The sequence below is a fragment of the Cyanistes caeruleus genome, chromosome 5, assembly GCF_971803275.1.
Source record: "Cyanistes caeruleus chromosome 5, bCyaCae1.hap1.1, whole genome shotgun sequence".
In the NCBI taxonomy this organism is placed as follows: domain Eukaryota; kingdom Metazoa; phylum Chordata; class Aves; order Passeriformes; family Paridae; genus Cyanistes; species Cyanistes caeruleus.
Genome location: NC_141705.1, coordinates 9,512,654 through 9,530,957, shown reverse-complemented (window position 1 = coordinate 9,530,957; position 18,304 = coordinate 9,512,654). Strand labels below are relative to the sequence as shown.

Here is an 18,304-nt window from a genome sequence, read left to right as displayed (position 1 = left end):
TTGATATATGTGGCAGTGTTTTGCTTTTATTTCAGGAATTACAATGCTAGAACATCCAGGGAAACAGCTCACACAAGAACAGTCAGTGGTTTGGAGATGCTGGAACTAACACATCACAATTAACAGTCAGCTTCCTATGTTTAGAAAGAATTCTGGTGTTTTGGACACAACTGGATCATGGAGAAAATTTACCTACATCCCATGTGCAAAACTTAAGTTACACCACAAGAACAATTATGAAATAAAAAAAGAATTGTTCATTCAGCAGAAGAGACATCATCATCACCAAAATAAGCCAGGCAAGTAATTAAAATAAAAGTAAATATGACTTCAGCTTAAAGATGCTTTTCAATAATTAAAATTTCACTTCCTAAGGAGAACTATTTTCTGAAAATCTATACTAAAATAATAATTCCAATGTTGAATTCACATAATGCTAAATTGCAAACCATAGAAAAATATTACTTTTGTTGTCATATAAGTTTGTAACTTGCAAACAAGTATTCTCTGTGTGTACAAATGGCAATGAAATCTTACATCAATGTAGTTTGAAAAATAATTCAAGTGCATTCTAAGAATGGATCATTAGTTGGTTTTAATAGCTTCTATCATTGATTTATAAACTAGATGATTTTGGAGATTCTCTTTCATACTCAAAAACATTCACGAGTACTGTTTTAGGAATGATTTGGGGGGGGGGGGAAGAGACAAGAGTTATTAAATGCTAAGGTTTGTCAATAACACACTTGTTACAGACATACCACAGTTTGGTTTTTTTTCTACTTACTATTAGTTTTAAGTGCTCATTTTTTCAGCTGAGACTGTTCTATTGTTGTGATAATCCAGAAACAACACCATCTCTATTATGAACACACCTCAGGGGGCAGGGGGAAGCTGACAGCTTTTTTAATAGAAAAAAACAATCCTGAGGCATGAAGATTCTATTCTGCTGCTCACAACATTGAAAATGTTAAGCAAACCATTAAGACACTGGAACATTGTTTCACAGTTTCTGAATTTTGAGCTAAATAGAGAGGTTGGAGGTACGCACAAGCGGACATGAAGATTTACATACACAAATGCTTGGAAGCACATGCCACAGGAAAGTGGGGTTGATCTCATGCAAATAACTCCATGGAATTCCATAAGTCTTTCCAAATCTTGTACCAGTATAACATTGGATTGTCTCACTGCTATTAAAGCCTTCTAACACAAGGGTCTAGAGAATGAAGTCATGCTGAATTACAAGAAGTTTTGTTGGCTTCCCCCATCCCACCCCAACAGTTTACAGAAAGTAAAAGGCTACATAATCACAATCTGCTATTTTCCCCCTTCTTTGTCCCAGTTTTGTCCTAAAAAAAAATCAAGAGCTAAGTTCATATTAAATTTCTTGCATCATGGTATTTTGCTTTCAGGTGCTCTCCCCTCTCCTTAGCCTTCTCCTGCTTTCAAGATGCAACTCCAAACTCCTAATACTCCAGTAGAGACCTTTAACCAATGTTAGTCACCTTAGATTAAAAAGCATAACATCTTCTGCTCCGCGTACTGTGTAAGAAGTGTTATGCTGATTGCTGATCCTTCCAGTTCCTTGTTTTTTCTAATTTTTTAGGGGATTCACATCACCTATGATCTATTCATTATTATATGTTTGAATTTCTAGCCAAAAGGGACAAAATTATAGTACAATACTGCCATCTTGAGCCTACTGGGGAAGAACCAATCAACTAACAAAAAAAACCCCCAAAAAACAACAAACAACAAACCCCAAACCCAGTAGAATTTAGGTCATAATCCTGCAAACATGTACTCACTCAAAAACATCTCAATAGTACTAGTCTGAACTTAAGAAATAACTTGCGAAATTAAACTAAGTAAAACTTCATAAAAACAAACAAATTCTCACTTTATTTCAAAGAGTTCCTTCGTCAAAGGAAGTGGACATGTAAATAACCACTTCTTAGGAACAATTTCCCTTTTCTCTTCATTTAGCCCTCTTTCTTCACAGATTCTGGAAATCTGGAAAATATCTGTTAAGCCTCGACACTCCAAAATAGAGAAGCTGGTTTTATTTTTTCAAGTTAGGATTCCTCTCCATCCAATAGAGAAAGAAAACTTGAAATACATGATAAATAGGCTTTCAGATTTTTTTTAATATTTGTTAAAACAATTTCCTGTATTTTCTTCATAAAAATTATTCAGCTTGTGTCTATGGTATTCTTGCCCAAATTTCAAGTTACTCTACATTAAATCCAGACTGCCACCCTGTATGTCTGGTATTTATACAGTCACCTTTGCCTCAGAACAGCAAGCCAAAGATCTTAAAAATTCAAACCCCTTAATCAGAGAAATGATGACTTCTCCAGCCACATAGGTATTTATCAAACAATTATGTTACTTCCCCATTTTCCATTCCCATCTTTTTAGAGTTCTTCTATTGCTGTGGTACAAAATAAAGAGGGTCAGGTCAGACTGCCAGCTCATTGTCTCACACATAATGGTTCTAGCCAACACCCTTACTTCAGATATTTCTGTCAAGCCTCCCATCCCTTCACTATTACATCAGACCATCTTCCAGTAATTCATTCAAACTCTCTCGCCCTCTGCCAATTTCTCCCTTTGCACTCTCTAAAAGAGTAATTTTGCTGTTTTGTATGCTGTTTTAGACTGGAGGAAAAATGCACTGAAAACATGGAAAAATAGACTCATTCCTTATTTCTGTGGCACAGTAGCCAAGTAGGGTTCTGCAGCACACTGGGATTTCCAATTTTTTCATATTCTAATCCATTAAAACTTTGTATTTATAGACCAAATATTGTGAATTAAAACCTAATGATAGGCTTGAATATCAAATATATCTTGTGAGTTTCTCTGAAGCAGCTGAAGTTTCTTCCAGTGGATCTGCAGATCACAAGAGAGACCTTTTTGAGGTGGGGGGCTATTCAGTTGCTCTGTGTGTACATGTGTGGTCTGGTTGGTGCCCCAGAGATTTGAAAGGAAAGAAAATGCATACACAGTTGAGACAAATCTTCAGAATACATAACAAAACATGAAACTAAAATCATGTCTCCAACTCCAAGGGCATTCCGTTCTATTTCATGTACCCAACTCAGTTTTGAAAACAGAAGAGGCTCTCAATGAAATGTGCTCTTTAAATTGACTCTCATACCCAGATTAATAGTTTAACTGGAAACTTTACAAAAGGTCTGACCTACTGTCCAAAAGAATGGAATTTTGTCTAACTTTCAAGCAACTTTTGTCAGTTTCACTAATGAACATCAAGTAATCATAACAAATTTCAATACCAGCTCCACATCTGTATTAGACAATCATTAAAGACATGTTTTAATATTTCTGTTTTAAAAGGCAATAAGAAAAAAAATATTTACATAATTAAATTCAATACTTAATGCTACCTTGCTCTTCCCCCAATGGCAGTGATTGCTGTCAACCCTAGAACATTGCATATTACAACATAAGCATAGAGGACATTAGTAAGAAGAGCCCATGCTTTGTTTTTTAACCCATTATAAAACCGTAACATCCTATATGGAGTTAAAAACAAATTCATTTACAGAAAATAAAATGAAAGGGTGTCCCCACAGGTAAAAAGAAATCCTTTCAATAAACACAACAAAGTTTTCAAAATATAGTTATCAAATTTTGGCATAGGTCAACTGGCATGGTTCATGCCAAGAAATTCTGTGGAGAAGATGTGTAACATGGGTAGAAAAGAGAAGAATGGGGTACTTCAGCTTGTTACAGGATTAAGCTAAATGTTCAAAGCTCTCTTTATACAGAAATGGAGAAAGATTCTACAGAGCCTGATAATAAAGAGCAATTCCTAATAGCTGGCCACAGTGCACTGAATTCTTTTTTTTTCTTTATCAGTTGCTTGAGAGATACATTAGGTAATAGTACTGCCATGCTGCTGGATAATACCAGAATTGTTAAATTTATCAGTACAGCAATTTCATAGTTAAGAAAACTGCTAATAAAGATCCTAATAATCAAGAAGAGTTTTACCAGGAGCATATGAAGTCAAGTTACAGTGATGCCATAGATATTATCTCTGTGCTTTAAAATCCTTTTAGTATTTCTAGATTCATTCCACTGGGGAAAAAAAATAATCAAGATAAATCAAATACATACAGAAACACACTCACTCAAATGGCACTCATTGCTTTTTGTACAATTAAGCTTTAGTGAAAATATACATCTTAAAACAAATGAAGTACAAATGTACAAAAATCCTTGAACTCAGATAAAAAATATATATAATACAATTTGCTACAGAGATATAAAACATTTAATGTTTGCTCATCATTTCTGATGAGCATAAAATGATTTAAAGTCTGGAGGACTCCTGCTCATCATCACTGCAATCAGATTTAAAGCAGACCTGCAAGAGAAGACAAACAGACAGCTCAGCTGCAGAACTAATACTACTGTTTATTTGTGTGTTTTATGGGACACAGAAAGGCTGAGGGGGTGGGTGTTTTTCCAGCACATTTTATTCCATCCTAACTCAATGCTTTGGGAAACTCAAAGGAATCCACAATTTCAACCCCAAATCTCAAGTCATTAAAATTTAATTAAAGTTCTTTCCTTCTTTTAACTTCACAAGACAATTAACTGCAGTCCTATTGGTTCAAAACCAACTGAAAACTCTCAAACCATATTCATTTTTTAGGACTTCTCAATACATGGAATCATATCCTGGGATAATTTGAATCCTGCTGATTTTTGGCTGGAAAATACTACAGTAAGACACAGGCTTTAGCTATGTGAGAATATTAGTACACTCAACCATCCCTGCTATTCCATTACTCAAAGTGGGGGAAAAGTGTACTTGAAAAGGTGAACTAAAAATGAAAGTACTATTATACATTCCATTAGCATTGTACCATTTTAGAAAGGTGAATTGCTAGCTGAAGACAAAAGATTTCTTCATGCAATTTTAATACACAGCCTTGCTGTGGCTACTTAGTGATATGCACCTAGCACTTTTAAAATTCCATTTCTGCTTGAAAGCAAAAGTAATTTCTACCCAAGTGTTCACTATTGGAATATACTCAAGTTTCTCAAGACAATTCCTCTCTAAGTGCAGGCACACTGAGCAAGCAGAATTCTATATAACATCTTCAACTGCAAACTTTTACAAATAGTCTACTTCTTCCATCCTGTAGACAATTACAAGACATGATGTGTCTTCTTAGTGGTAAACACTCAATCCTCTGACCAAGAAATTCTTCTACTAAATAGTAGAAGTCTGTATGTAAGAAAAGGCTGTGCATTATCAGCTATGTAGAGATCTATCATGTCATTGTTTCAGTGAAGGCATTAAAATGCCTAAGATATTTTAACATTTGTTCTGTGATGCTTCTCATTTCTTTTGGGGCTATTTCTACTTATTTCCTTATTTATTGGCTAGATACTTATTTAACCTTATAAACTTATGTATTACTAGTTTTTACACAGGGCATCAATTATCTCAGAAGACATATCCACAGTTTCCATTAAAAAAAGGCAAAATATATAAGAAGCAAGACCCAAATTAACCTCTTTAGAAAATGAAGGTCTATAGCACAGCTTTTGAAAGAACGCACTACCTTTAACCCAGTAACTAGAGGAGAACAGAATGCTGAGGTAGGAGTTACAGGGATTGCCACAATTTCTGAAATGCGGTGGAGGGACAAAGCCGTAACCAAACAGATTTCAGTAGTTTCAGTATCCAGAGAACAACTTGGTTTTCCTATCACAAATTAATAATAATAAAAAAAAGAAAAAAAGAATGGAAGTTAATTTCCTTGTGACAGAAAAGAAATGCCCTTACCTCTCCACTAAAAAGTCTGTGAAAGAAGCCTCTCTTTGGCTTAGGAGACTTCTCTCTGTCTGGTGACACAGTACCATCATTTTCATATGCATTGATATCTTCAAAGCATCCCGTTTCAATCATCTTTGAAACATATAAAATATAAATGAAATATCTATAAAAGCCTATCAAACAAGTTCCAGGCATTATCTATTTACTCTGCCTGTGTACTCCTAACACTTAAAAATTCATCACCCAAACTACACCACTGTCTCTAAAAGAAGGCACAAAGCTGACATTGACCCTCCTTGTGCACTCAACCAACTAAAGGATAGCAATGAGAGCACTCTCACACAAGTAAGCATCAGGTATTCCCTTGGTTTTTTTGCATTCCTGCCTTCTGCTCATAAGGCAATGGAGAGAAGCTTTTAGAACCAGAAACACATTTTCCTTTCAGGTATTCTGTTCATTCCAGAGCAGTCCAGACAAAAAAAGGGTATTAGCTCTATGCCCTGGACTGAACTTAATTAATAAACATGACACAGGAGGAAAAAAAAGATATAATGAAGATGAGTCTCTGGACAGAAGCAAGGGAATTTGAAATCACCTTTGTCTGTGTACACAGAAACAAAATAATGAGTACAGAAAGGACAGCAGGAAGAGTGAATGCCAAAATGTAACCAACAGGCAGGGTCAGAAGGGGGGAAGTGGCTAATGCCCAAATCCAGGTGGCATTTACCAGTAAGTGCCATCCGTACCTATCTGTCACAACAGCAGGCAGCCAAATGAATATACCTTGTAGAGGAAGAGAGGGCATAAAGAGGAATAAGAAGAAATGAAGCCTGCATTTTTTGTAAGCCATGGCATTGGGTAAATTGTGGAATGGTGAGAGAAAGTCTTGAGACGCAAAGATTTGAGGGAATGGTGAATAATGAATTAAAAGAAAAAATAAGCACAAATGTACAATGAAATCTACAGTTCTTCCTTGAAGAAAAGGAATTGCCATCACAAAAATTCCACAATTACTTCCAACTTTATCCTTCTCTGCAGGGTTAGTTATTAGGCCACAGTGCATTTTTTAATGACTAGATCATATTCTGAAGTTCAGAATTACAACATAGTATAGGACATACTTCTTTCTCCAAGGTTCACTGTCTCTCAGTGAAAACTTTCTATGTCAAATGACAGCTTTCCAAATATCCTTCTTAATGCAATGCAAAAAAGCAAAAGGAAAACAAAAGGGAATGTACTTTTTTCCTCCAAATTGTTCAGAAATTGCTTCTTTTTCTGTTCAAGCTTTAAATAAAATGCAGTCATACTGAGAGAGAAATGACACTAGGAGAATTCAAGACAATAGTAATTTCAGAAAGTCACGAATAAATTATAATGGGGGGAAGGCATTCATAACAAATTTAAGTAATTGTTACTGAGTGCTCTTGCTGAAACAGTAAACAGGATTTGGATTGTATGCAGAGGCAGAAGAATTCGAGTACGCTATGCAGACTACTAGAATATTTATTCACTAGGTACACAAAAAAACTTCTAAGGGAAAGTCTAACTCAACTGATATTGAACTGTTTGTTTTGAAACCTTGAAAAAGATGAGTCTGCAATTCTGTATTACTGTCACTTGGATACTCTATTGATACACAGGCTATACACAAACAGCTTGCACTGCACCTATTTGCTTTTGAACACTTGGAATAACATCCCATCCCTCTCCTGTGAACAGCAGTACTGACTAACATGTGACTGAAGAACAAGGAGAGGGTGGTCCTACTGATACTAATACTGTTCTGCAAGCTGTGCCTATGATGACAAGATGCCAGAATTTGTTTAGGCAAATTTGCCATAGTGTACAGTTTTTGGGAAGTTGTCTGTATTTGCAGAATTTATTTATTTTTTTCTGAAGCCTGTCAGCAAAGAATTCTAAAGCAGAAACCTCTTTACATCTCCTAGAGAAAATCATTAAAATTTTATATTTTATTAAATATTCTATACTGCTGTAGTAAAAAAATAATCTTCTATGAAATGTACATTACCTCATTTTGCCAAGGGATTGAGACACAACCTGTCACAAATTTGGAATAGAAGTCATCATCTGTGGTATCCAGGTTCACTCCTTTTACTGTTGAGAACTGCTCAATGTCCAGGACATCTTTACAATAAACGGCACGTGGCTGCAGTACAATACAAGATTGCTTCATTAACGTTTTTGGATTTGCAAACTTAAAGTTTGGTTTTATTTTCCCTAGATGAGCAAAAGGGAGCAAAACACCTGCAATTTTACATTTCATATTGCTGATCAGCAAATTACACTATTTCATGGAACAGAAATACAAAGATTCTCTTCATAAGGCACCTGAGCAATTCTATCCATCCTGCAAGTAACAGGAAAGAAATATCAAAGCCAGAAATAGCTTGTCTGGATCTCTTAATGGTTGTCATAATTCACTCATCTTCTGTCACCTTCCTTTCAACTCCAGAGTGTTTTCTTCAAAGCTACTCCTCATTTCTTCTGCATCTGAGCAATGGAAGTGGACTTTGAAGGGCTAAAAAACCAGCTACAATTTCCCTAGGGAAATACCACTATTGCAAATTGTTCTGTCACAAAACAATTAGTTATCATCAATAGCTACAATGGTATTCTCCTACCAGTCTAACTAACTTTAAAGGTTTTTCTTGAGTTCATATGATTGCAAACATAGAATTATGACAGTTCTTGCCTTTTTAGATACTAATCAAATCTGTCTCACCTACTTACATCTGGCAAGAATGGAGGTTCTAACATGTTAGCTTCCAGCCTCTTGAAGTTGATGTTCCTGAAAATAGGATGTTGCTTTACAACAGCAGCTCCTCCTTCAGTGCAACCCAGTCGTTCCCCTGGATTTTTAGCAAGTAACTGCAGATACATGGAAAAAAAGCTGATCCATGATACAATCCCACAAAAAAAAAACCCAAAAAACAAAAAACTACATACAATGTCTTTCAATCTGTTTATTTTGCTACTTGGCCTCTTATTAGGTAAATTTATCATGTATCAAAATTAACTGGAAACCCAAACAACTACATTCTGGGAACAAACATATTTTCAATAGACAAAAGAATCCCTGAAAGCACACGATTTGAAGATTATTTCCAAAGTTACATGAAAATATTTTAATTGATGCCATGTTGAGAAGACTTTACAGTACAGACTTTGCAGTAGGGTTTCCTTTCAGGAAATACAGACTTATATTTTTTCCTATAGGCTTAAATAATGCACATATCTTGCATAAAATAGTACAGAAAACTTGTGAAGCTTTCTGTATAAATTTAAGAACAGACAAGATAGAAAAAAAAAAGCCATTGTCTTGTAGATAATGTTTTAGGTGAAGATACTGGTGTACTACTCAGCCACTTGTTCCCACACAGTATCCAAGTTGAGCATGCTATTGTACTCCACCTATAATTACAAGTGGTCCAAGCAATACTAGACTATTTCATTCATGCGATGAATAATCAATTTATGCAGCTTTTGTCCTGAGAAAAGTTCTGAATTCTTGAAGTTTCATAATTGAACAGTTCATGAACAATCACAAACTTTCATGTGAACTAAAGAAAGCTTTAAGAAATCCAGTTCTGAAAAAAAATCAAGATTTTGAAATAAAGTAGTTGGTCTCTTTAAAAGTATTAGAAATTTAATTTTCAAACCTCTATGTCTCTTCACCCACCATCCTGCAGATGGATTTTGCCTCCTCTGAAAACTTGTCTGAGTATGTTTCCTGGTCTTCCTTTACTCTCCGGTCAATCTCATCCCGTTTAACTCTTTCCTTATGCTTCCTGAATGGAGACTGTCCTTCAATCATTTCATAAATCAAACAGCCAAGACCCCACCAATCCGGACTGAATGTATACTTTTCATTTTTGAGCACTTCTGGAGCTACAAAACAAAAACAAACACACAATGTTTCACTTTAAATTGACTAATTGCATATATTGGAAAAACTCTCAGGTACTCTCTTTGGATTCTGGACAGATATGTTTGTGTGACTGCTCTGTTCTTCAAAAAGCTTTAATTGTGAGAAGTCTGTTTATATTCAAGAGAAAAAGTTTATTTCTTTAATGCTTAAACCCAGTATTCTTTAGAGAATGAAAAAAAAAACCAAACTGAGAATGAAGTTTTCCAAAGCATGGAAAGAAATGTACTGTCACAGTAATTTCTCTGTTTACCTGTAATCATAAATCTCTTTGAATCTCAGAAAGAATTACGTGCTTTCTTAAAGTTCTGCCCAAACCTAGAATTTTCAGATAAGTTTTCATCAGTAGGCTTATAATTAAGTACTAACATCTACAAATGCATATAATAACCTTTCTTCTTCCCATAACATGTCTAGTAAGTACTCCAGGTTCAATACAGTTTTTATATTCACAGAAGCAAATTTTCTGGTAAAATGTAACTAGCACAGGATGCTTTACATACCCATGTAACCAACAGTCCCAACACGTCCTCGGACAGTTTCACCTTCTGGGATCTGCACAGCTAATCCAAGATCTGAAATCCTGATATGTCCTATTTATATTAAAATAAATTACACATAGTCAGCAAAAATAATGAAGTATTATCACTCTTAAAATGAAAAATTTCTATTGCACACCTCATAAAAAAACCCACTGCAAAATATCAAAAATATTCATATAGCCCTAAGTTTATGTAACTTGAGAGCATTTTATTCAGCTCCCCCTTAAAAACGTAAAGAAGGAGAGGCACAGATATAACTGATTTTCTGAAGGTCATACAAAAATAATTTGCTCTTAAGCACTCTAATTCCTAGGTTTGGCATAGGCTGCTGTTCTTGGACAAATAGAAATGCTCATTTCAGATTCTGTATCTATGCATCAGATACTTGTGGTTTTCCGTTCTGTATATCCACCACAAGCACTTAGCTTTCTGTCTTCTTAATAAAACTTCAAATTAACTTAATTTATTCCAAATGAGAAAAAACTGTAGCCTGTACTGAGAGAGCTTGCTTTCCTGTAATGAAGTACCCCAATAATGCCAAACACAAGTACTTGGAATAGCTATCCCCACTTCCACCCCAAACCAAGAGTAGCGCAGTCAATAACCTACTCAGAATTGTTTATATTGTAACATGTCAGTTCAATTATGGGATTTCCTCTTCTCGTTAATCACTCCTAAGTGGATAACAGCTTCTATTGCACTTTATCAGCCAAATTTCTCAAGTTGCTGACCTTCTATCATGCATGGCCTTTACAGCTGTACCTTGAACACAGAAATCATCTGGCAATAGACTGGTTTGTCATGCACTGCTCAGTGGTGTGTCGCTAAAGGACACAAAATGATTTACATGAATGTCTCTCAGTGTTAGAACAGGAAAAAGTCACTTTATTTTCTGACTCCAGTATTTGTAGTTTCTTGACAATGATCAGGGATTGGACAATCAAGCTACTACTTTCCCAAGCACACTGGTCATGCATAACATACATCAAAAGACGTTTCTTAGAAGGAATGTGATAAACAACCCATGTTTCTAGAACTTTCATGGGAAAGTAACTAAAACTATGAGAACATTATCAGAAGGCTTTAATTTTCCAGGGCGACAGTGGGGAACCAGTCCAAGCAGGGCAGTGGGAATAAATCCACCCCATCTACTCTCCCTTTACATTCCCACAGACAGATATAGTTCTTTGTTGGATAGACTCATGAACTGTTTCATGTACATTCAAGGTATTTCAAGGCAAGAATTGTATTGCCATTTTAATTTAAAAACCCATAACGTACTTTCTTAATAAAAAAGTAAAAGTCCAGACAAGACAATTACATTTTCAATTCAATTTTAAAACAACTTGTAGAAAGATTTATTGCCAAAAAAAAGAGCAAAACCCACACTTAATTTTCTAATTATTAGTTATAAGGACAGGGATACTGTTTACAGAGACAGCACAGACTCACAGAATGATTCAGGCTGGAAGGGACTTTGGAAGGTATCTAGTAAAACCTTCTGAGCAAGCAGGCAGCTCAAAGTGTCCAAGGTTTTTTAAATACTTATTTAGAAAGCCTCCAAGAGTGGACACTGCATCACCTCTCTCGGTAGCCCATTCCAATGCCCAATTAGCCTTTGTGCATATATGCTGTGGCATTCAAAAAGTTCTACAGCATCAATATTAGTTAACAGCATTCCAGTTTCTTATGTACATATGTTAGATAATCAGGGGATGGAGAGAGAGAGTGGAGAAAGTCAAGTACCACTCTACATACTGGTTAGAAATAAGTAAATGCTCTGGAGCAGCAAATGCTATTTTAAATACATTCAGATGTTCTTCTACTCCCTGACATCTGATGAACCCCTTTTCAAGTGCAAGATCTGAGCTCCTGAAGTGATTTTCTAATTAGTCCCCTGTGCTCTCTGGAACTGGATCAAAATATCCCTGGCAGAGAGGAAGCATTCTAGTGCAGTCCTGCCAGGCTACATTTTTCCTCAAAGAAACCTTCAGCTTTTCCAAGACATCACTGGAGAGAAAAATTAAAGAATGCATTTGATGTCTAGCAAAGCTTTAGCTCTTGGAAAGTGACTTCTCTCAAGCATCATCTTTTTTGAAATTTATCAGTCAGAACATGCTGACTTTAAAAAAAAAATACTGTGGTAATGGCTTTAAAAACAGTTTTTCCTCAATGAAAATGCTCAGTTGTTACAAGAACAAACTTGTAATATTCATCCATGGCTTAGAAGAGAATTCCTGTACATGTTCCACAGTCAGTTCAAAAGATTCTGGTAATGACTTGCATATGAAGTCATTAAAGAAAATTAATTTGGCTTTTGACAAACAGAAAACTAGAAACATTTCTTCATATTGTTTGTACTTCCTTGATTCCTTCCAGCCACATATGCATCAGGGACCATCAGACATCTTTTAGTCAAAATGTTAAAATATAAATACTTCAGATTTCTTCTTACTATCTAAACATTCTGGTTTACTAAGTAAAATTCTGGTCCCCATCTAACAAATCATGTTTCCACAGCTGACGAAAAGACAAACAAAACAAATCCATATAAAAGTTTTTGAGATTTTAAATCAAGAGGAGGGGGAAAAGGAGGAGCAAAAGTGAAAAAGTAGCCATTTGAAGTTGAAAATTGGCCTTTCAAATATAATCATGGCTGACCCCCAAAGTTTTCCCCTGCTTTCTAGAAAGCACGGCAGCATTTTCTTTGGTAAATTAAGATTCATCAATTAGGTCTCTTATAATGAAGAAATCCCTTACATATCTGGCATGGTGTTAATTAGAGGTGTAATTCCTGATTTCAAAATTAATTTTAATTTTTACTTACCACAGTCATCAAGAAGTATATTCTCAGGCTTCAAGTCTCTACAAATAAAATAACAGAAATGTGAATTAGACAAAGACAAAACTATTAGCCCTCAAGTGCAACAGATTCAACAGAAGGTCTCTTGGTTCTGACGGAAGCAATTTTTCAAGTTCCACCTATAAACAAAAAAAACCTGTGAAGCTGATGGCCTATAATGTGAATAGTTTAACCAGAGAACTCAAGTTATAATGTATATTGTTAATTTGATTTTTATTTTTATTTTTTTATATATATATGTGCATTTGTGGTATGTATCAGTAAGCATGTGGACTTGAGATGTCTCTTTGATTTATTCTACCATAAATATAAGCCAGAAATAGCCATGTAAAACCCAGTAGTTAGCTAAAGAATCAGTTATTGGAGTAGATTATTAAAAACAATATTCTTGTATACATGTATACATACAGTTGTGACAAGAAGAAGAGACTGAATAAAAGAAAAGGTTACACAGTAGAAGTATAAAGAAAGTATTCTCAGTCCACCACTAAGTTTGTTTTGCTTGTTCTGTAATATTAATGCATAAGGGGTTAAATGATGTAGGTACAGAGACAAAACAGAGCATTGAAATCATACAATCTCAATTGCAATGCATAACACTTCTGATAGTTTCATTAATTCAAAAGCAATAATAAGTTTATTGGAAGAATCTGAAATTAAAACAGAAGAAGACTATGCCTATTCAGAAGGTTGTGACTATCCTGTTACCCTTGTGAGCACAGCATGCAATGCAGCCAGGGACTGCTAGAGCCCTCTGTGAACTACTTCAGAGTGGGCAGGAATACAATCCCATACTCCTAAAACTTATTTATTAAAATCATGAATTAATTTGCTTTGTAAATCATAGTTTAGTTTAATTTTACAAGCAAATCTTGAATCAACTTTATACTGTTCTAAGATATATCAAGCATCAAGATACAAATCAAGAAGCAAGAAGACATAAGAGATATATTCCTAGGGATATGCCATGAAAAGGACAACTAAACAATTTTTTTTTATTCTTTTCCTACAAAATTAAAATACAAACTTGTTTTAGTAAGAAACAATATGTTCAATGTTGAAGAGATGTGGAAAAGTACAAGTAACTGTAGATGACACTCACCTGTAAACAATTCTCTCCCTTTGCAAATCCTCCAGACCACAGCACAGTTCTGCAGCATAGAAAATAGCCCTTTCTTCATCAAAGCCAGGATTTCCCATGTTATATATGTGAAACTTCAGATCCCCTCCATTCATTATGGTTAATACTAAACACAGGGCATCTTTCGTCTCATATGTATAGGATAAACTAACCTAAAAATAGGGATGGTGAGAACACAGCCATTATTCATTCATAAACCCCAAAACAATTCACAAATCTTTTTTCCAATAAAATCAACTTATGAATCCTTTTTCAAAGCAAAAAGAACTAAACATGCAAGTGGAAAATCACTCTGGCAGAGTACTGGAAGACACAAAGGAATTGAGACTAATTTGCCTGTATACACGAACCAAACACCCAACACAAAAGCTTAGTGGCAAATCTGTTTAGATACCTGAGAGCTCCACCCAGAACATAACTTTACTGATGATGCCCCTCAGTTGCATGTTACCTGTATTACTTTTTGTCCAGATAGCATTAGCATATTCCTTATTTTATTGGTATCTCAGAAATTATGCACTGCCAAACCATCTTCCTGAACTACAAGACTCAAAACTGCCCTAGAGAAACCCAATTTATTTTAAATCAAATGTATAGTTTCTATTCCTACCCCTGCCTCCCCGCCACCCCCCTCCAGTAACTGCATATTTCCCTGATTTAGAACTTGCCAACAGTAAAGACTCAGTACAACTCCTCAGAGTCTTTCTTCCCACTGTACTTGAAATGTGGTGCTAATAGGCAAAGACAAAGCACCACTTTTTTCTTTTTTCAGGTTTTAGGTAAAAGATTCTAAGTCCATTTAAAGTTTTAAGGTAGACTTGTGAATTAAAAAAAAGCCCTCCCCATTTAGCACAATGTAATATACTACAAAATTAAACTGTTTAAGTTACAAATTCATTTTCAACAGAAAAGCTATGCTACACAGATGATCATCTGGTTAGGATCTTCAAAATTACCTAACTTGTACTAAGAGCAATGGAATTCAAACATATACTTAGCTTACATTAGGTAAACAAACTAGGTAAAAAAATATTTTTTTTTTACTCAATATATGTATTTTAAATGCAGTACAAGTAAATAATTCCTTTAATCAATTAATAGATCCAAACACTTCCTTCAGAAGCATAAATATAATACTAGAAAATAAAACAAAAATAAATATAGAAATCAGCTACTCAAGATGTAGATTCCCACTTGGTTTTAACCTGATGTGTCCAGCTGTCACTGTGTAACCTGTGACAGAGGCATGACAAGTTATCTACCCACTTCCAAACCAGTATTACTGCAAATGCTAGACCTAGATCTTCTCTGTTGCATAAAAAACCACCATTGGATAGCAAGAGGAAAATAACTCATGCTCATTTTTGTAAAGCAATTTTAATTTCAGCTTTTAATTTGCAGTGTTTACAGATGCTGAAAAAATGTTAATCAGAAACAGAAGTTTCACTGTTTTAGTAATTTATGGATAAATTCAGGTACTCTCTGGATTCAGTTTTAATCACTTTAAGCCCAGAATCCTTGTTCAAAAACAACATTAGCATATTTATACAAAACCATAATTTACAGTAGTTTAAAATATTAATATATCTGACCAGCAGGTTTTTCGTTTTTTTTGTAGCTGGAAGTATTCTACAGTGAGGTTTTTTTAATACATACAATATATCAGAAAATATCTACATACATATTTTATATACATATCAATAATAAAATATAAATAATATAAATATTTTCACTATCCTCTAAAAACAGGTGCTCTAAAATCCTCTGAATAGCAATACATATAAGTATTGTATAATATAAGTAAATGGATTTCAAACCAAAGCAAAATGTACTTGAAATTAACATTTAAATGACATTTCAATTAAAAAGTAAACATTACCTGGGGAAAGTTTTACTTGGTGTATCTTTGAACATTTTTTTCTTTCACTGCTTAGTAATTAGAGCTACTAACAGACCATAATTTACATAATAGCATCAGGTTTAGGTATTAAGACTAAGATTTCCATTACATGGAAGTGCCATAAAAAGTTAATTGTTTTACATCCAAGATACCTCTTTAAGCCTTGTTACACAGCAAAGCAATATAACCTGAATCAATACACTATTAAAATGTCATTTTTATCTCAAAATATAACAGCAACAGAGTAGCAAATGCTATGAAAATACCTCAGGATATAAAAACTCAACTATTAAACAGAAGACAAAGATTCAGTAGCATCAGCATGCTGAAATACAGCCTTATTTCTGGATGTGACAAATAAAGCAGGTGGACCAAAAAAAAATCCCTGAGCACAGAACTATTCCAAATCGCACATAAAACATATTTGTCATTGTATCAATCATTTCTCTTTACAGTCATGCACTCCCTAAATCAATTTAAAAGAGTTTTGTGCCTACAAGTTCCTGGAAGAGACTGAAATGAAGTAAACAAAATGAGATAAATTTCTGAAAATAGATTGGAAGTAGATACTTACTACAAACCTACTATTCACTTTTTCTAGAATCCTTTTTTCATTTAGAGCCATTGATTCTCCTTTCCTCTTCTTTATTCTCTTTTTTTCCAGCTTTTTGCAAGCATACATTTTTCCTGTTGCCCGTACTTGACAGGCACACACCTACAAAAACAAGGATGGTGTGTCAGATGCTTGAGGTTTTTTAAAATTTTTTTTTAAAGACTAAGTTTAACTTTCTTTTCAAACTCTTTAATGGTCTCAGAAAATTACGGTCTGTAAGCATCAATACAGAGCCTTCCCTCATGAAACAACTTTAAAGGTTCACAAAAACTGTAACAGAAGTAGAGAAAGCGATTATACAGAGGCAAACACATTTCTTTGGGGTTAAAGAGTTTAGTAAAACTGTGGATCCTGTGTTAGTGAAACAAGTTACTACAGTAATGCTGTTAAGTGTCTTAGTACCTATTAAGGACACATTCACATCACAATCAAACAGGAGAACCATAATGGTAATTTAGTAGCATGCCTTCTCCTTCCATATTGGGCTCTGGTTAAAATAAGCATGGGGGGCAGTTCAGTGAATTATAAACAGAATTAATAAAACCTATAGATTTTAAATTAGGTTCATGAATACTCAACATAATAAAAAAATTGCAACTAAATGCTCATTTCCAAATGAAATTTCTAAGCAGAAGCAACTGTTATCAGCCAGTTTTCTGCAGCTTTGTGCAAGACCTACAATGCTCAAACTAAGACGTCAAAACCATTTGTATCAACAATAGTTTGCCAGGTGATGTGTCAAATCTAGATTTATAGAGACAAGAGTAAAGCAGACTCTTCTTTTATTCCTTAAAAACTGCCTTGCAGAAATATACTTTTGCACTCACCTCTCCAAATCCACCTTTGCCTAGTACTCGGTAATGCCTAAACGTGTGTTTGGTTACTGGCTGCCTGATTAACAGAAAGAAACAATTATTGCAACAGGAATTACAAATATTAGTAATCCCTCCCCACCCCGAGGTCTGTCTTCATTTTCTCCTTTCTATTCTGACGTATTTCTGAACAAATGTTGCCTTAACATCATGTAGAAGTACTATAATAAGCTGAATTTCTAATGTAGGGGTGCTGTGCTAAGAAACATGGGCTCCCTCATGTGGTCACCAGGCACTGCCAATAGCAGGAAGAAAAGCTGGTCAGCTCGGCCCTTTGCTGCCCACAGTTAGAGCCTGTGTGTTCCCGCCACAGGCCATTTACCACCTCCTGTTGCCTCCCTTAATTGACACGCTGGCATGCAGAGTGCACTTCAATGGGATCATGCTTACAATGTGGCATTTAAAAGGTAAACCATTTCTGATTTCACTTTGTTTTTTCACAAAAGAAAGAGCTGTGATATGCAAGAGCAGTTCAAGAACCAAATTGTTAAGGTATTGCGGCAGAGAAGGAGGAACAGATAACTGGAAGCAATAGAGCTGTTGACCACTCTATGCTAAAACTCTCCTAAATGTGTCAGAGCAGGACTATTACAAGGTGGTGGG

At 35.0% G+C, this 18,304-nt stretch overlaps 1 protein-coding gene across 2 annotated transcripts in view; it reads right to left on the bottom strand.

The window, feature by feature from the left end:
• The window catches only part of GRK4 (G protein-coupled receptor kinase 4), a 37,110-nt gene continuing 18,806 nt past the window's right edge, over positions 1–18,304 (bottom strand). Inside the window, exons 7-16 of one of the 2 annotated variants that reach the window (XR_015286909.1) lie at positions 17,657–17,720; positions 16,791–16,931; positions 14,278–14,468; positions 13,140–13,177; positions 10,274–10,363; positions 9,525–9,733; positions 8,568–8,713; positions 7,854–7,991; positions 5,834–5,956; positions 1–4,399 (exon numbers count right to left, since the gene is read on the bottom strand). Coding sequence is in view for 1 of the 2 variants with exons in the window: in XM_086889500.1 (XP_086745626.1) it covers positions 4,346–4,399; positions 5,834–5,956; positions 7,854–7,991; positions 8,576–8,713; positions 9,525–9,733; positions 10,274–10,363; positions 13,140–13,177; positions 14,278–14,468; positions 16,791–16,931; positions 17,657–17,720 (1,186 nt within the window). In the remaining variant the exon portion in view is untranslated. The remainder of the gene's footprint in view (positions 4,400–5,833; positions 5,957–7,853; positions 7,992–8,567; positions 8,714–9,524; positions 9,734–10,273; positions 10,364–13,139; positions 13,178–14,277; positions 14,469–16,790; positions 16,932–17,656; positions 17,721–18,304) is intronic. The other variant, XM_086889500.1, reaches the window with a different exon arrangement.